Below are 19,846 nucleotides of genomic sequence, written 5' to 3'. Positions count from 1 at the left end.
TGTTTTTTCCTTCGTAAAAAGCATATAGCAGGTTAGCACATGCGCTGTGTGAAGCTGTTCGACGCTTCATGGAGCTGACTATGACTGCGTCATACTCTTTTTTGTCATTACATCGTATCATGGGTGTGGGGTTATAAAGGGGTGAACTGGTAATCCTTTTCTCCCCTTCTTTGATGGGCAGGGGTTAAGACCTCCTGTCCTTCAAGGTTCCTGTCACGTTGCTGTTCGGCACGTTACAGGGTAAGAGGGGGGGGGGGGGAGTGAGTTTCCTGGTCCCACGCCCTGGAATATTGGGCGTGTGCACCGCAGAAATTCCCCCGCCATAGAGTACGTCACTCTGTTGGTAGGACTTCCGTGAGCTGTTCGGGTCCATATGATGGATCTGTTTCGGGGGGTGGTCAGGGCTCCTCCTCACGAAGCTCCTATTCGGGCCTTCTGTGAGTTAGGACTCTCCTTCCATGTGAGGGAGCCTCCTCAGAGTGCATAGCCTCCTCCTCAGATTGTCAAGGTGAGTGGAACCTCAAAAAGGAGTCCTACTCTATTGTGTGTGTATTCGATTCAATTCGATTGAGTGTGTATGGGTTCAGTGCCTCCTCCCCGGAGAGCCCTAAAACCAAAATTGTACATGGCTCAAGGTTGCAATATGTTCTTTTCAATTTGTACAGCTCGCGTGGGAAGTCTCTCTGGGGATTTCCATCTCCTCCCTATGGGAGGGTGGTGGGATGTAAAAATGTAAAAAAAAATTACCCCCGGCTGTGTAGACTGGGATTCATGTTGTTGGTGCTTCCTTCTTTTTTATTAAAAAGAGTTGGAGTTAGGAGGCATCACACCCCTCTTGTCGTTCCCCTGAGCGCCCTGGGGATTCAATGACCGGTCTAAATAGCCTGTTCATTGATGTGGTTGTGTCCCGACGCACGCATAGTGCTAGCTCGGAGTGTTCTGTTGAAGATCAGGCGACTGACTGGTGCACCTTGGTTGCTTGGGGTTAAAACAGTGTTTTTATAAAGCAACTGGGATGGGGTTTTTTTCCTCTTCCGACGACCTATGTTGGTTGTCGACGGATTCTCGCTCATATCAGGGGGATGATGACGGAATGGATCTGAACATACGTAGAAGGGTCTCACGCCCTGGGGGTGGGCCACCGGGCACGGTTCGCACCGAACGGCTGGGTGGCGCCTTCTTTTCATGTTTAAGGTCAACACGCATATCTGCCCCTTCTCCTGGAGTTGGCATGTCGGCGTGGTTAGGGCACGGGACTGGTTCTGGTCACGCTGGTCCGGATCAGTTGAACCCGTTGTCCGCCGGGGATGCAGATCTGCTGTTCTGGTACTCTGAGGGACTTGGGCTTTTTCCAGGGGGAGAAATGCCAGGTCGGTCCGGGTGTCACAGGGTTAGGCGCTATGGAGACCCTTGTTGGGTACGTTGTACTCTGCACTGTCGTAATGGCTTACGTCCGTGCCAACCTGTACACGCCCGATCTTGTCAGATCTCGGCCGCTATGCAGGTTGGTCTTGGTTAGTACTTGGTTGGGAGACCTCCTGGGAATACCAAGTACGGGGTGCTTGGGGCTGGTTCTCCATTCTTTTCGCTCTTCTCTTACGCATGGCGAAGAGGGGCCTGTTGGGGTGGTCTTTGACCTCCTCGGGGGACCCTGTGCTCCCTGTATCGCCGGGCCCGGTCCGAAGTAATGTTTCGTCGACCCGTAGGCCTGGGATAACCCTGTTGGAAACTAAAACACTTGTACTGCGGTAGTGCCCGCAGGTACGTTTTGGAGTTTTTTCTTGAGGGGTTATGGGACCAACCACCGCATAGGGTAATGACTGGGTGGTTGGTTCTCTGGTGTGTTGGTGCAGTGTCAACTCCCAGGTTGCCCGATTGAGTGTGACCCTGCACGTTCATGACGTCTGCCAATCGTGTCAGCCTTCGCTGCCTCATTGAGGGAGGCTTTGTCATGGTGGTCAACAACGCCAGCATACGCCCCTTCCGCCGGGGCGGCTGTTTCAGCTGACCCCTCTGGCGCCTGTCTCGTCCGCAGTACTCCAGGCTCGGGTTACAGCCTGTTGCCTGGTTTCCCCGGTGCGCTGCCTGTTTCCGTGGTAAGCCTTTGGTTCTTACGGCCATGCTGACTGCCTGTCCCGCAGGGTCAGTGTGCCAGGCGGTGTGCTATTGGGGGGACAGGGCCCGCTCTTGTGAGGGGCCTTTGTCCGAATATGCTGGCGATGTGGGGGGCGGGGTCACTAGGTGACCACCTGGTGGGGTCTTGATGCTGGCATCATGGACTTCTCCGGGCCCCCGTTTTCCAGGGGGTCCAGTGCCTTTGGTGGGTCTGAGTCTTCCTTCGCGCTCCGCTGCTACGGCCTTGCCACGGGGTTGGGTTTGCTCTTGACCCCGTGATTTCTGGGGGCAGTAACGAGGTCGTTCCTTCCGTTCGTTCCCGGGTGGCATGCGGGTTGTGCGTGTGGGTAGTCGTGGGGTCAGGCCACGGTCTGCTCACCCTGTGCGTTGAGTTGCTTGAGTGCCTCTTCGCACGGTCGGGTCCGTCGCCCTCCCGTGATCCCCCAATAGGGGGGGTGCCCTCCATTAGGGGGGGTCGGGGGGGCTCGGTCCTCCCTGATCTGATGGTTGTGGGGGGCCTCAGCGGGGTATATTTGTCGGCCGATGGCTCTCGCTCGGCCTCCCTTGTGCGTGAGTGACGCCGAGCGAGAGCCGTTACGATACAGAACGTTAGGTTATAACTATAACCAAGTTCTGTTAGTAATGGTGACGCTCGGCGTCCGACGCCGCTGCAGCCCTTGATCTCACCTTGTGGTGAAAGCTTGGGAAGGAGGCGAGTAGGTGGCCACACACCTGCTTATGAAGGTAAGCTGATGAGGGGTGTGGTCAGACGAATATTGGGATAAAGGTACATTGTGGAATTTTATTCAGTGCGCGTGCACAAGCGAGGTACAGTGCGTGAGTAACGCCGAGTGTCACCATTACTAACAGAACTTGGTTATAGTTATAACCTAACGTTAATATGATCAACTAGCTACAGCTCAAAGACACTAGGCGGCAGTCTGACGGTGTTCTTATAACAGCAGCCAAGGTTTAGGAGATGTGACATTTGGCCTATTGTCCAGTTTTTCCAGTTCTTTGTGTAAAGACATAACAAAGCCATAGACCCATTATTTGTTTTCATTTCTCTCACTAGGGCATTTTTGTTTACCTTTCTTGTCATATCTGGTATCTTATGTACATCATGTCGATTATGTATTTATGTAAGTTCTGACCAGAGCTCTTTCTCACTTTCTGGTCAGACGTTCGTGTGTCTGTTTGTAAACTGAGCTCTGTGGCCACAGAAATAAACAATGTTCTATATTTTTATATATACAAATTGATTCATCTGAATTTCTACAGCGTCACTGTTTGGCTCATTTGAAATATTTAACACTTTAACACTACATTATATTTATCTATTTATTTTGCACTACATTCATACCTCATTTGCATTTGCACCTTGCCTTAACGTTTTTGTACCTCATTGTCTGCATTTTACTCATTGTACTTAGGTTGTACTTTAGTTTGTATATTGTATATTGTATAGTGTTATTCCTTTTTTACTTACTTTTTACTGTATAAAGCTCATTCTCAGAGGCTCATACAGAACCAAGCATTTCACTGTAAAGTACATGTACCTTATATGTGACAAATTAAAACAAACTTGAACAAAGTACTGAACAGTCAACGGAAATAAGATTGACATCTAATCAGAGTACAAATGTAACAGTAAAGTGCAATAGTAATATACAATGTACAGGTGATTAAACTGCGTATAAAATATATAAATTAGTACTACTGAGTAATAGTGCTAATCAGATGTATGTACAGAGTTGTAGTATTATTGGGCGGCCGGGTGGCGCAGCGGACTAAGCGTCTGCCCACCACCACAGAGACAGTGGGATCGAATCCAGCTGTGGTGCTTCCGGGTTGGCCGACCGTCCATACTAACACAATTGGCAGTGTTAGAGGGTGGGAAACCCGGCGAGGGTGGGTCCTGGTCGTTGTAAACAGCGACTCCTACAGTTCGGTCGGGGCGCCTGCACAGCAAGGGGAGGATCTAAGAGAGGTAGTGTGACCTTCCACACGTTAGGTAAAAAGAAGCTGTGGGCTGGGTAAGTCAAGTCAAGTCAAGAGTTTTATTTGTCACGGCAGTGAAATGCGGGGGGGGTCTTGCCCGCAACGATTGTGCATAATACAATAATAATAATATAATAAGAATCCAATAGAACGACATTAGGTTACATAGGGTACACATGTGTCGGAGGAAGCATGTGATAGTCTCCGCCCTCCCGGACCGACGGTAGAGGGTAGAGTGCGCCAGGAAGGGGATTGGAAATTGGCATAACGACTAACATTGGGATCGGAGAAAAACGGAAAAAAAAGAAAGGAGGAAAAAGATTTAAAGTAGTATAAAAAAGTATTATACTACTGTGTTCCTCAATGAGCCTGAAATAGAGATACACTTCCTCACCAAATGTGAAAAATATAAACATCTTAGAGAAACGCTTTTTAATTAATAACAAAAGGTTTTCATAAAAAAATCAGATACAGACAAACTCCCGGACCCGGCGACCTTTGCCCATATCTCTTCTCTCATACTTCCTCTCTGCCGGACTTGTCCAATAAACTAATAAAAATCTACCAAAAACATAATAATGAAAAAAAAAAAGTAAGCGAGACTGCCACCTATCGGGATTCGATCGTCATCACAATGTTACAAAATCCATACAGAAGGTCAGGGGGACTGTCTAGTAGGGGTGGGGGAAATTATTATATATTTTTTTTATAAGGAAGTTGCATTGTTCATTTCAATACCTGTAATAGTACAGTAGTCCACACACACGCACACGTGTGCATTCAGTTAAGTTGGAATATGACTGTAATACAAACAGTTCAGTTTGTCAGGTACATGCAACACAGATTACAGTGTTTACATCTGTCTGCTTGAGAAAATACCATGTTCTGCAATAAAAATTATTGAAGTGAGATGAACAGACTGAACTTTATTTTATTATATAAAACATGTTGACAAAGTTTTACTTTGCAGTTGAAAAAAGGTAATAAATTAAATTTGATAAAAGCGTATCGCAATATATTTAGTATCGCGATACTATCGTATCATGACGTGTCGTATATTCTATACATAACTCAGGTTATTTACAGTACAATGAGGTTGCTATCTGGAAAGGAAGAAGGATCATAATGATAGAATGGTCTTCTCTACTGATAGAGAAATAAACTATGCAGCCCAGACAAAAGGAACTATAGTTCAACTCCAAGCGTTTATTTTGCCTCAGGGCTCAGAGTGAATTCAGAAGGTTGTTGTTTACATACAAGGATTATTTCATAGTACATCAAACATATTGTACATAGGCTTAATACGGTTTGCACATCAAACCTGGTATGTACATAAACAGTAGTCATGGTTATCATCAATGAAATAGAGAATCTTACTGAGCATTACACATTACACAAATCTGGTCAACAGATGGATATCTGTATACATGTTACTCTAACCTAAACAACAATGGTGTTTCCATGATTTACTCACATGCAATCAGCTCACAGTAGTCTCTGGATGGGCGGTAGTGAGAGATGCAGAACCCCCTGGTGGGGGTCTGGCCTGTCTCTCTAAACATGGGTTCTCTGTTATATACTCTGATCTCAACCAATCCTAGCACATTCTAATAATACGTTTGGTCCAATTAGGTTTGTCTTCTAGGGGGGCGGTCCGCCCCCCCCCCCCTGTTTTCCTCCTCTGGGTCTTCTTCCAGTATCAACAGCGGGGGGTCTTCATGTGGCTTTTTGATGAATGGACAGTTTAACACTAAAACATTTTCTAATCTGTACCTTAAATGTAAGAAGTTACATATGTATTCAGCATTAACCCAATGTGGAGTTTGTCTATATTTTACTACCAGATTTCATATATAAAGTATCACAAGCCTGTTTTTTCCAGACTGAATTAATAGTTCTAAGATTTAGGTTCTAGCAAGCTTTACAACCAGAGTGAAATAGCATTATTACTTAAATAACCAGTTTGACATTCTAAATTATATTCAAATACCTTTTATCTACTAAGTCAGTTTAATTAATATGATCTTGTTTGTGAATTAGTTTCATGAACCTTTAGCAAAAGCAAGTTAGGTCTGTGACCAGACCTCTGTTTCTCTGCCTGTAATCTGTTGGGTGTGGCCACATTTACATACAATCCTCAGTCACACGAGTGGGGGTTGAGTGGCTGTTTCCTTCTGTTCCAAGCAGTTGAGTACATTTGTTTAGAGTCGGGGTTTGTTGAAATGACTGTTTCTGTAACACCAGTATCACTTCCTTACTTAGCACTGTAAATCCACTCTGCTGTTAAAAAGGTACACCTGGCTTTTGCATTATGGTTTTCTAATTATTACACACTTTTGTTATGAAATACACAGTCAAGCATACCACAGACGCAAGTATCGCGATAGTATCGTATCGTGAGGTCTCTGGCGATTCCCACCCCTACTGTCTAGTATCATAAAAAAATTTAAAACATGAAACAAATATACTAGTTTTTGGCATTCAACGCATGGGCGCCAAAAACGAATATACTTGTTTTTGGCAGTCAATGAGTTAACTGACCTCAAGCCCTGCCCTCCTTTCTTGATCCTCCAATCACAACTGTTGCTTCCCTCGGACAAACAAAGTTTGCCGAACAAAGTTTGTCAGAGGGAGGCAACAGTTGTGATTGGAGGATCGAGTGAACAGGGCGGGGCTTGAGACAAGTCAATTATTATCTCACCTCATTGACAGTTTTTTTTCCGCCGAAAATAAAAATGTTAAGATTGAAAATAAGCTTAAGCTGCTGATTTGTTTAGGGTATGTTTGCCGTAATGCTGTGCCGACTGCTCTGCAGGCGAGGAACTCGTCCAGCTCATACTCCAGCTCCCTGCGTGAGCTGCTCCAGAGGAAGATCAACGCCTTAGAGGAGCAGCTCCACAGCCACTACCGAGGACACCGCGACTACGGACACCACAAGGACCAGCGTGGTCACCACGACGACCGCCACGACGACCACCACGACGACCACCACGACGACCACCATGACGACCAACAGGGTCACCACGACGACCACCACGACGACCGCCACGACGATCACCACGACGACCATCACGACGACCATCACGACGACGACCACCACGCCGACCACCGTGGCAACGGTCGTCGCAATGATCGCCATGACGACCACCATGACGACGACCACCGTGGTAACAGTCATCGCAATGATCGCCATGACGACCACCATGACGACCACCACGACGGTCGACGCGGTAACCACCACAACAGCCACAGATACAACCGTCACAACAGTCACAATAACCACCACTACGACCGGCATTACGACCGGACTCATCATCGCTACAGCCACGACCAGCACGAGGGCTACCACGACGATCACCACGACGACCACCATGACGATCACCACGACGATCACCACGACGACGATCACCTTGGTCCCGGTCACCACGACGATCACCACGACGATCACCTTGGTCCCGGTCACCATGACGACGGCCATGACGACGGCAGCGACCATCCTCCTCCCCGGCCGCCCAGTAAACACGCAGCGCCACACGGTGGCAGCAAACTGGACACGGTGCTCAGTCACCTGCACCCCAGGAAACCTGAGACTGGTAATGTAGTGTCTCTCTCTCTCTCTCTCTCTCTCTCTCTCTCTCTCTCTCTCTCTCTCTCTCTCTCTCTCTCTCTCTCTCTCTCTCTCTCTCTCTCTCTCTCTCTCTCTCTCTCTCTCTCTCTCTCTCTCTCTACCTGTCTCTCTCTCTGTCTCTGTCTCTCTATGTCTCTCTCTCTCTCTGTCTCTCTCTCTCTCTGTCTCTCTCGCTCTCTCTCTGTGTTCCTCTTGTGTTCCTCTCGTGTTCCTCTTCTGTTCCTCTTCTGTTCCTCTTCTGTTCCTCTTCTGTTACTCTTCTGTTCCTCTCGTGTTCCTCTTCTGTTCCTCTTGTGTTTCTCTTCTGTTCCTCTTGTGTTCCTCTTCTGTTCCTCTTGTGTTCCTCTTGTGTTCCTCTCGTGTTCCTCTTCTGTTCCTCTTCTGTTCCTCTTCTGTTCCTCTTCTGTTCCTCTTGTGTTCCTCTTGTGTTCCTCTCGTGTTCCTCTCGTGTTCCTCTCGTGTTCCTCTTCTGTTCCTCTTCTGTTCCTCTTCTGTTCCTCTTCTGTTCCTCTCGTGTTTCTCTTCTGTTCCTCTCGTTTTCCTCTTCTGTTCCTCTCGTTTTCCTCTTGTGTTCCTCTTGTGTTCCTCTTCTGTTCCTCTTCTGTTCCTCTTGTGTTCCTCTCTTGTGTTCCTCTTCTGTTCCTCTTGTGTTCCTCTTCTGTTCCTCTTCTGTTCCTCTTCTGTTCCTCTTCTGTTCCTCTTCTGTTCCTCTCGTGTTCCTCTGTGTTCCTCTGTGTTCCTCTCGTGTTTCTCTTCTGTTCCTCTTCTGTTCCTCTTCTGTTCCTCTTCTGTTCCTCTTCTGTTCCTCTTCTGTTCCTCTTGTGTTTCTCTTCTGTTCCTCTCGTGTTCCTCTTCTGTTCCTCTTCTGTTCCTCTTGTGTTCCTCTTGTGTTCCTCTCGTGTTCCTCTCGTGTTCCTCTCGTGTTCCTCTTCTGTTCCTCTTCTGTTCCTCTTCTGTTCCTCTCGTGTTTCTCTTCTGTTCCTCTCGTGTTCCTCTTCTGTTCCTCTCGTGTTCCTCTTGTGTTCCTCTTGTGTTCCTCTTCTGTTCCTCTTCTGTTCCTCTTCTGTTCCTCTTGTGTTCCTCTTGTGTTCCTCTTCTGTTCCTCTTGTGTTCCTCTTGTGTTCCTCTTGTGTTCCTCTTGTGTTCCTCTCGTGTTCCTCTTGTGTTCCTCTTGTGTTCCTCTCATGTTCCTCTGGTGTTCCTCTTGTGTTCCTCTTGTGTTCCTCTCGTGTTCCTCTTGTGATCCTCTTGTGTTCCTCTTCTGTTCCTCTTGTGTTCCTCTTGTGTTCCTCTTGTGTTCCTCTTGTGTTCCTCTTGTGTTCCTCTCGTGTTCCTCTCGTGTTCCTCTCGTGTTCCTCTCGTGTTCCTCTCGTGTTCCTCTTGTGTTCCTCTTGTGTTCCTCTTCTGTTCCTCTCGTGTTCCTCTCGTGTTCCTCTCTGTGTTCCTCTCGTGTTCCTCTTGTGTTCCTCTTGTGTTCCTCTCGTGTTCCTCTTGTGTTCCTCTCGTGTTCCTCTTCTGTTCCTCTTCTGTTCCTCTCGTGTTCCTCTCGTGTTCCTCTCTGTGTTCCTCTTGTGTTCCTCTTGTGTTCCTCTCGTGTTCCTCTCGTTTTCCTCTTGTGTTCCTCTTGTGTTCCTCTTGTGTTCCTCTTGTGTTCCTCTCGTGTTCCTCTTGTGTTCCTCTTGTGTTCCTCTCGTGTTCCTCTTCTGTCCCTCTTGTGTTCCTCTCGTGTTCCTCTCGTGTTCCTCTTGTGTTCCTCTTGTGTTCCTCTTGTGTTCCTCTTGTGTTCCTCTCGTGTTCCTCTTGTGTTCCTATCGTGTTCCTCTCGTGTTCCTCTTGGGTTCCTCTTCTGTTCCTCTTGTGTTCCTCTTGGGTTCCCCAGGCAGCAGTGGATGATACAGGTGTTCCTATTGGGTTCCCCAGGCAGCAGTGGATGATACAGGTGTTCCTCTTGGGTTCCCCAGGCAGCAGTGGATGATACAGGTGTTCCTCTTGGGTTCCCCAGGCAGCAGTGGATGATACAGGTGTTCCTCTTGGGTTCCCCAGGCAGCAGTGGATGATACAGGTGTTCCTCTTGTGTTCCCCATGCAGGCAGCAGCAGTAAGAAGCCCCCGGGTCCTGATGGCTTCCAGATAGGCTTCCCCATGAGGACCAACTACATGCACGCCCGGATGAAGCGGGGCGTGGTCAGCGAGCTCTTCGCCCTCACCATCTGCCTGTGGCTGAAGGCAGGGTCCAGCCCCGGCCTCGGCACCCCGTTCTCCTACTCCGTCCCGGGACAGGCCAACGAGTTGGTCCTCATCGAATGGGGCCACAACCCTATGGAGCTGCTAATCAATGACAAGGTAAAAATGATGATGGTTTACAACTAGGGATGTCCGATATTATCGGCCTACCGATGTTATTGGCCGATATTGCCATTAACCTCTTCCACCCGGAGCCTATTTTCTGAAAATCCGCCTAAAATACATACATAAGTAAATGGAATATTGCTCCACTTCTACTAGGCCATTTGCATATTCTTGGTATCTAGGGACATCTATGGACCTCAGGGAATGTATTCCCAGTGTCAGAAATATTGTGTCTATTACTAGGCTTGCTTAAATTGTGATGAAACAAAGGAGAATATGAATTATGATTTTTCTTTGCATCTTTGACAGTGAATAACACCATGCTAATGATGACCAAACATTGAGAACTGCCACTGATCTCGTTCAGTACCTTCTTGAGATCATGGGTACAAAAGATCTAAGGAAATTAATATTTTATATATATATACACATTTATATATACATATATTATCTTTCAAATGGCCGAGTTCAAATTGGATTTAGTATCACCAGGCGTGCATAAGAACAGATAATGAAATCGACTGTAATCTACTGTACTTTTTTATTTTCACCACGGTGCAACCGTTTTGAAACTAATTTCAGATCTAATTGTTGCTGCATGCTAACAATAGGGACGAGAAACTAACTGCATTTCAATATTTGTCAATAACGTTACGTTTTGTGGTATATTATCCCATATAATAAGAGTTATTAAAGAAATTCATACAAAACTATGAACCTTGAACCCCATAGATCCCTTCAGGAAGTGTAGTTTTGAATAATTCCAACGCTGATCGACAGCTAGCCTACCCTAACCCTATCCCTATCCCTATCCCTATCCCTAACCCTAACCCTAACCCTAACCCTAACACAAACGGGAATATAAGGGGTTACAATTTGGAAATCTTTGGAATCTTTGATAGATATGTTGAGTTAGGTTCATAGTGGTATTCATAAAAAAAGAATTGGAACGAAATATTACAAATTACGTTTTTTATTACCTTGAACGTGATGCAATCTTTTCATGCACTGATAACTCTGTCAGTTACCTAACAAGGCAGAAGGGTTAAACAAGTCAAGAAGAAACATCACAATAAATCAAGAACAAAACAAAACACCATAAAGTCAAAATAAATTTAAATAAATGCATGTAAAATAAATAAATACAACACTCCCAGACATACCCCACGTGAAGGTAAGGAAAAACTCACTAAAACCTAGCAATAGGAAAAAATGCACCACAGGCAATGTGGAGGAGAGAAACCTTAGAAGGGCCATTCAAGGGGGGGGATCTCCCTTCTTAGATGTTGGTGATAGTAGTGTTGCAATAAAATAGGCAAAACAGTTGGTAAGCATGCACTCATATGTGTAATGAAACACAGATAAGTGCATGCAATAGCAACTGAACATTTTGAAAGATAAAAAATAGAGCTGACTCACTAACTAACTAACCGTGTTCTTCTTCATCCTTACGCCTCACTAACTAACCACGTCCTGTCTATAGGCGGTGACGTTGCCGGTGACACTGACGGACAGCAAGTGGCACCACGTGTGCGTGACGTGGGCGACGCGGGACGGCCTGTGGGAGGCCTACCAGGACGGGGTGAAGAAGGGCTCCGGGGGGGACCTCTCCGCCTGGCACGCCATCAGACCTGGGGGGGTGTTCCTCTTGGGTCAGGAGCAGGTAGAGAGACGATTTTTTTTTTTTTTTTTTTTTTTTTATAATATTGTTCAAGTTTCCAGTTCAAGTGTTTTATTTGTCACGTATAAAATACATGTACATTACAGTGAAATGCTTGGCTCTGTATGAGCCTCCTGAGATTGTGCTTCATACAGTAAGACAAGTAAAAAGACCAAACACTATACAACATATACAATATTGATTGATTGATTTTATTGTGGATATATACAAACTAAAGTACAAATTAAAGTACAAAATGCAAACAAAATGCTCAAATTAGGTAGGGATGTAGTGCTTTTTTTTATTATGAATTCTTTCATTCTTTTCGTTTTTTGGGGGGGAAAGCAATACTTTTATTCCGCACCTTCCTAAAAGCTCTGTGTATTATTTTCTATCTAGTATCTATTTCATAAATATAATGGTTTACCCATTGGTACTGTACCCCTTCAATTGTATAATCTTTTTTTTTATCCACTTGTTCTCCTCTTTTTCTATTTTTCTCCCATCCCAATTCCACTGTGCCAATTCTCCCCTCCCCTGTCTTGCTCGTTGCTCGCATATGCCCCCCACTGGCCGGTTGTAGGGAGGATAGAAGCCTTGCATCACGTGTCCCCTCCGATACACAAGGAGGCAGCCTGTCACATCTTTTCACCTGCCAGCGCGGACTCTCATTGGCGAGGTGTAACGTGTGGGAGGCTCACACTACCCCCGCCATTTCCTGCCTCTGCTGTGCAGGCGTCCCCCAACCGACCTGTAGGAGTCGCTGTCCACAACGTCCAGATTACCACCCATCGACTTCCACCCGCTAACTCTGCCAATTGAGTTAGTATGACGGCTGGCCCAAGCCGGAGGCAACGCTGACAGCCGGAGTCGAACCCGGTGTCTCTTGCATTGGTGACGAGCGTAATGTCCGCTGCGCCACCAAGCCGCTCAATTTTATAATCTTTAACCTCTTATCCATCAGCAAAAAATGGGTCTAGTTTTGCATAAAACGCCTGACGATTGCATACCCAAAGTAATTTGTAATTTATTTTCGAAGCACTTATAGCACATGCGTGACTCTGGTCTCGTTTGAAAGGAAACATTCTGAACTTTCTTCCACCACAAGAATCACTCTGAGTGCTACTGTAATAGAATGACAGAGGTAGGAGCTGGAAAACATAACGGTTCCATAGCCTGAAGTCTTATCTAGTACAGGTCCAACAACAATCCCACAGAAAATGAGTGTTTTACACATGTTTTTGTAATGTGTGTACCGGCAATAATTTGGCATGATTATCCAAAATGGCCGTCCGCTGCCATTCATTCAGACACGTGAGTCAAAACAAAGAACTTGTTGGTCTTCTTCTGCCCCCCTTGTCGTTGCAATCAGCCCTCGCGTGGGATACCGTTGGCTGCAGAATGCCATTGGCTACAAGGGCGGTCAATGATTTTCACTATCAGAGGTGACTGGTCCATTCAGGTCCAGGCAAAAACCAGACGTGGTCACTTGTCCGAATATCTTGTAAAATGACGCTCGACGTTGTTTGGTCTTGTAACCCGAGACTGGAAGCATGCAATAGGTCGAGTATGGTGTAGATCGAACGGCGGTAAATTTTACTTTCCAACAATGTATTGGTAGATCGGGAAAAACGCAGCCCGAAGCCGACAGTCGAGGGCAAAGTGCCGCGACGTGGGCCGTCCAATGTTTAAGAGGTTAAACTAACTATTTTATACTCGTCTGCTTCTTCATCCAAACAGGACACCCTGGGAGGTCGTTTCGACGCCACCCAGTCCTTTGTGGGAGAGATGTCAGACCTCCAAGTGTGGTCCAGAGTTCTGACTCCCAACGAGGTCTACAGCCAGGCCAGCTGTGGGGGCCACCTGGCCGGGGACGTCATGTCCTGGTCCGAGGCCTCGGTGGAGCTGCACGGGGGGGTCACCAAGTCCCCCTTCCAGCCCTGCAACTAAAGACTACATTCAGAGTCCTTCAGAGAACTACAGTTCCCAACTAAAGACGACATTCAGAGTCCTTCAGAGAACTACAGTTCCCATCTAAAGACTACATTCAGAGTCCTTCAGAGAACTACAGTTCCCAACTAAAGACTACATTCAGAGTCCTTCAGAGAACTACAGTTCCCAACGTTGCCACAGGAATGGATTACTACATCCCCTGCCAAAACGGCTGCCTCTCAAGTCCAGGGAGAAAGGTTGTCCGCTTGCAGGTGAAATGCTTTCTTCTCGCCGTTGTCTTCCATCGAGGGGGTATCCCCCAAAACGCCAGAGTGAAAAATGGCCGCCAAACAAAGCGGGGTTCGGTTCCAACTCCCAGTGATGGACGGGAGATTTCACATTCCCTTGATCCCTTGTTTTTCCTTTCTTCCACGAAGGGTAAAAAAGCTTCCAGCAGGAAGTGTATCCCATTATCCAATGCTCTACAAGGTTATTGAATCTGTGCAGAATCAAACACCAGAATAACGGCTAAGAATTGTGAATATAAATGAGTAGCCTATATTGGCAACTACCGGTTTGAATACATGTAGTTTCTTTATTTAAAGTTAATACATTTCCTGGTTGTCTTGTCTGTTCATGATGCACCATAAAGGTGTACAGATTGTTTTTTTTTAAATAACAAATACAAATAAAAGCTAAATATTGCAAGTATTTGAATTTAATCGAGGGGCTACCTGCTCCCTCTACCTGCTCCCTCTACCTGCTCCTTCACCTGCTCCTCTACCTGCTCCCTCTACCTGCTCCTTCACCTGCTCCCTCTACCTGCTCCTCTACCTGCTCCCTCTACCTGCTCCTCTATCACACAAAGGACTCAGACACAGGGTCAGATTTACCAGCCGCGTGGACGCGACTGATGTTGCCCTGAGGATTGCAAGACACATAATAGGATTCCCTGTTCCCTGGACCTTCATTGGCATTAGTGAAGTCTGTGCTGTGAACTACGTGCTGGAGGAATATGAACATTATGGGATGTATAAAGCAGCTTTTCCTCTGATGCTATCTACCTACTCTTGACAGTATGGACTAGCAGAGCTAAACCTGAGCCATTATCGGCGTGAATTGGAAGATATTGACGGTTCAATTGTCTGCTGCTTTGTATGTGAAGACAATGGATGACTTGTGGGATGTTCCTCTGAGCCCTCATAGCCCCAGCTCCTCTCCTCTGAACCCCAGCTGTCTCTCTGAGCCTCATAGCCCCAGCTGTCTCTCCTCTGAGCCCTCATAGCCCCTCATAGCCGCAGCTGTCTCTCCTCTGAGCCCTCATAGCCCCTCATAGCCCCAGCTGTCTCTCCTCTGAGCCTCATAGCCCCAACTGTCTCCCCTCTGAGCCTCATAGCCCCTCATAGCCCCAGCTGTCTCTCCTCTGAGCCCTCATAGCCCCAGCTGTCTCCCCTCTGAGCCTCATAGCCCCTCATAGCCCCAGCTGTCTCTCCTCTGAGCCCTCATAGCCCCAGCTGTCTCTCCTCTGAGCCCTCATAGCCCCTCATAGCCCCAGCTGTCTCTCCTCTGAGCCCTCATAGCCCCTCATAGCCCCAGCTGTCTCTCCTCTGAGCCCTCATAGCCCCTCATAGCCCCAGCTGTCTCTCCTCTGAGCCTCATAGCCCCAACTGTCTCTCCTCTGAGCCCTCATAGCCCCGCATAGCCCCAGCTGTCTCTCCTCTGAGCCTCATAGCCCCAGCTGTCTCTCCTCTGAGCCCTCATAGCCCCTCATAGCCCTAGCTGTCTCTCCTCTGAGCCTCATAGCCCCAGCTGTCTCTCCTCTGAGCCCTCATAGCCCCTCATAGCCCCAGCTGTCTCTCCTCTGAGCCCTCATATCCCCAGCTGTCTCTCCTCTGAGCCCTCATAGCCCCTCATAGCCCCAGCTGTCTCTCCTCTGAGCCTCATAGCCCCTCATAGCCCCAGCTGTCTCCCCTCTGAGCCTCATAGCCCCAGCTGTCTCTCCTCTGAGCCTCATAGCCCCTCATAGCCCCAGCTGTCTCTCCTCTGAGCCTCATAGCCCCTCATAGCCCCAGCTGTCTCTCCTCTGAGCCCTCATAGCCCCAGCTGTCTCTCCTCTGAGCCCTCATAGCCCCTCATAGCCCCAGCTGTCTCTCCTCTGAGCCTCATAGCCCCAGCTGTCTCTCCTCTGAGCCCTCATAGCCCCTCATAGCCCCAGCTGTCTCTCCTCTGAGCCCTCATAGCCCCAGCTGTCTCTCCTCTGAGCCCTCATAGCCCCTCATAGCCCCAGCTGTCTCTCCTCTGAGCCCTCATAGCCCCTCATAGCCCCAGCTGTCTCTCCTCTGAGCCTCATAGCCCCAGCTGTCTCTCCTCTGAGCCCTCATAGCCCCTCATAGCCCCAGCTGTCTCTCCTCTGAGCCCTCATAGCCCCAGCTGTCTCTCCTCTGAGCCCTCATAGCCCCAGCTGTCTCTCCTCTGAGCCCTCATAGCCCCTCATAGCCCCAGCTGTCTCTCCTCTGAGCCTCATAGCCCCTCATAGCCCCAGCTGTCTCTCCTCTGAGCCCTCATATCCCCAGCTGTCTCTCCTCTGAGCCCTCATAGCCCCTCATATCCCCAGCTGTCTCTCCTCTGAGCCCTCATAGCCCCTCATAGCCCCAGCTGTCTCTCCTCTGAGCCCTCATAGCCCCTCATAGCCCCAACTGTCTCTCCTCTGAGCCCTCATAGCCCCTCATAGCCCCAGCTGTCTCTCCTCTGAGCCTCATAGCCCCTCATAGCCCCAGCTGTCTCTCCTCTGAGCCCTCATAGCCCCAGCTGTCTCTCCTCTGAGCCCTCATAGCCCCAGCCGTGTCTCTACCTGCACAGGGATATTTTAGAGGTCTACTACTTTCGACTAGTTTATCATACAAGTGTGACCGATCGTATGTGACTCCTCTTGCGTTGTGTGTTAAATGTCGATTCCCCCCGAGGGAGTTTCGAACCCGGGGTCGGGCCGCGCCGCGGGGCGGGGCGACAGCATAGACACGCTATACCAAGAGGTGAATTCACTTCTTCTTGGTAACGTGTCTTATGTGTCTTTTAATAAGGGGGGAGTGAGTTTAACTCGCAGTACCGCTTACTGCCACAGTCCCTTCACACAACACACGTCCATCGTGACTGTGGATATTACTCACGGACCTCCGTTACACAAGGAATGATAAATTCACGTTATCACACACAAAGGGGGTTTGTGTAGGAAGCTGTGGTCTGTGTGCATGGCTGCAGCGGACAGATAGTCATGTGTTTATTTCCGGTTAGCGGGTCATTCTGTCATGGTGTGAGTTAGAGCCCTGCCGTCTCCTTCGGTGAGGGCACATGGCGTCGTTACGTAGGAGGCCTGACACTGGCAGAGCAGCCATGACAAAGCCCTGAGCCAAAGGACCACATTAATACAGGTTAACCAGACTGTCCACGTCTTACCGCGGTAATAACTGGCATCTCCATGGCGACCTGCGGCTTACGGCGGGATTTGCGTGTCAAGGGCTGATGGGATCCCGCCTATTTCCAGCTGCCACGCCCCTTCCCCCCGACCGACAGGTGGACAGCACCACATGGCTGGAGACACAGGCTCTCTAACCCCCGGGGCGGCTTGTGAGAGATCAGGAGGAAAAGATGAAACACTGTCTTTGTTTAACGTCGTTCTGTTTAATAATCTAGCTGCACTTTCAACGTTTTTATAATTAAAAAGAAAAAAAAGTTTGCTTTTTGTACGCATGTGAAATTAAAGAATGAATAGCCTACGGTGTTGATTTAATGAATGTCTTATGTTGTAAATAAGTCCATACGCTGTAAATATGTACGGAGGTCCTGGTCTTTGTGAAACTCTTTCATGTGTTTACTTTATTTATAGACTCCTCTCCATCACCCACTGCTAGTACGAAGGGGTATTGTTGCCATGGCGTTAGGATAGAACACTCGGCTGGACACGCCCCCTGGCCGCGGAGGGAAGCAAACAGTTGTGCTGAGAGGATTAGGGGACAGAGGGTGTGGTTTGAGATAGGAGACAGACGGTGGGGTTTGATATAGGGGACAGAGGGAGGGGTTTGAGATAGGGGACAGAGGGTGGGGTTTGAGATAGGGGACAGAGGGAGGGGTTTGAGATAGGAGACAGAGGGTGTGGTTTGAGATAGGAGACAGAGGGTGTGGTTTGAGATAGGAGACAGAGGGTGGGGTTTGAGATAGGGGACAGATGGTGGGGTTTGAGATAGGAGACAGAAGGTGGGGTTTGAGATAGGGGACAGATGGTGGGGTTTGAGATAGGAGACATAGGGTGGGGTTTGAGATAGGGGACAGAGGGTGGGGTTTGAGATAGGAGACAGAGGGTGGGGTTTGAGATAGGAGACAGAGGGTGGGGTTTGAGATAGGGGACAGCGGGTGGGGTTCGAGATAGGAGGCAGAGGGAGGGGTTTGAGATAGGGGACAGAGGGTGGTGTTTGAGATAGGAGACAGAGGGAGGGGTTTGAGATAGGAGACAGAGGGTGGGGTTTGAGATAGGAGACAGAGGGAGGGGTTTGAGATAGGGGACAGCGGGTGGGGTTTGAGATAGGGGACAGAGGGAGGGGTTTGAGATAGGAGACAGAGGGTGGGGTTTGAGATAGGAGACAGAGGGAGGGGTTTGAGATAGGAGACAGAAGGTGGGGTTTGAGATACTGTAGGAGACAGAGGGAGGGGTTTGAGATAGGGGACAGAGGGTGGGGTTTGAGATAGGGGACAGAAGGTAGGGTTTGAGACAGGGGACAGGGGGTGGGGTTTGAGATAGGGGACAGAGGGTGGGGTTTGAGATAGGGGACAGAGGGAGGGGTTTGAGATACTGTAGGAGACAGAGGGAGGGGTTTGAGATAGGGGACAGAGGGTGGGGTTTGAGATAGGGGACAGAGGGAGGGGTTTGAGATACTGTAGGAGACAGAGGGTGGGGTTTGAGATAGGGGACAGGGGGTGGGGTTTGAGATAGGGGACAGAGGGTGGGATTTGAGATAGGAGACAGAGGGTGGGGTTTGAGATATCACCAGAATATCACACTACTACTGCAAGTATCTGTGAAAAATCACTGGAAGGAAAGCAGTGTTTTCTACTGTAACCAAGACCAGCAGCACTTCTGACCGTGTCCCTCTGCTGATAGTGGGCCAAATGTCAGTGTTCTTTCTGAAAAGATATTCTGTTTGTTTGTTATTTTCCTGTCTTTGTCACATAAACGTGATTACAGTTTGAACACTAAGAGCAGAGTGTGTAGGACGTACGCTGAGCTTGTTGTCACGACGGAAACACGTAAACGACTAAATGACAATGTATATTTTCAGTATATTGTATATTTTTAACATAAACGTTTGCTTATTCTGGCCTTTGGTGCAAAGATTTTACAAAAAGAAAAGTTCAATAGGTTGTTTCTTTTTGTTGTTGTTTTGTTGTTGTTGCGTGGATGACGTGGCAGTTATTTGTGCTGCAGTGTGTTTGGGCAACAGTCCCTTCCTTGCATGTGAGCCAAATATAAACCACATTGTAAAAATGTAAAGAGAAATATGTTGAATATTTGTAAATAAGTCAAAGTTTTGAATAAAACATGGATATTTTACATCTTGAAATATATTTTCTTTTATTTAATGGTGTAATAAGCCTTTTCACCATTCCTATAAGATAAGATAAGATATTCCTTTATTGATCACCTTGTGGAAATGTGGGTGTCATAGCAGCGTGGGGAGGGGGGAGGGGAGGTATACAGGTATGGCCAGGGGCGTGATTACCAAAGGTAGCCGCATTTCTGGCACACGTTTCTGGTCATGTGACATGTGCGCCCAATAGCGTGACGAGCTGTGTCTTTGCCCATTTCCACGTCAAACAGCCTGCAAACTACCTGGCGCCATGCTCTAAGACAAACTCTAACCTTAACCAACTTCGAAAGAGTGCCTAAGGTTAACCGTCGAAAAGAATTTGCCGTCACGCTCTAAGACAAACTCTAACCTTAACCAACTTCGAAAGAGTGCCTAAGCTTAACCAGTGTAGAAACTGACGTCGGCCAATCAGAGAGCGTCTGCCAGAAATGCGGCTACCTTTGGTAATCACGCTGGCCAGGGTAATAGTAGAAACTAGAAAGACATAAATATAGGCAATACAATTTGATCTGAATATAAACAT

General features: G+C 47.9%; 1 protein-coding gene across 1 annotated transcript in view; it reads left to right on the top strand.

The window, feature by feature from the left end:
- LOC311238905 (uncharacterized protein) overlaps positions 1 to 13,702 on the top strand; it is a gene marked incomplete at both ends in the record, with an annotated part of 30,261 nt that extends 16,559 nt beyond the window's left edge. Inside the window, 4 exons of the mRNA XM_084327098.1 lie at positions 6,932 to 7,709; positions 9,833 to 10,086; positions 11,576 to 11,755; positions 13,493 to 13,702. Coding sequence (XP_084183224.1) covers positions 6,932 to 7,709; positions 9,833 to 10,086; positions 11,576 to 11,755; positions 13,493 to 13,702 — 1,422 coding nt within the window. The remainder of the gene's footprint in view (positions 1 to 6,931; positions 7,710 to 9,832; positions 10,087 to 11,575; positions 11,756 to 13,492) is intronic.
- Between the last annotated feature and the right edge of the window lie 6,144 nt (positions 13,703 to 19,846).

The sequence above is a fragment of the Notolepis coatsorum genome (genome assembly GCF_963971535.1).
Source record: "Notolepis coatsorum genome assembly, chromosome: 13".
NCBI lineage: Eukaryota > Metazoa > Chordata > Actinopteri > Aulopiformes > Paralepididae > Notolepis > Notolepis coatsorum.
Note: the sequence above shows the minus strand (reverse complement) of the source record. Positions and strands in the feature narration are given on the sequence as shown.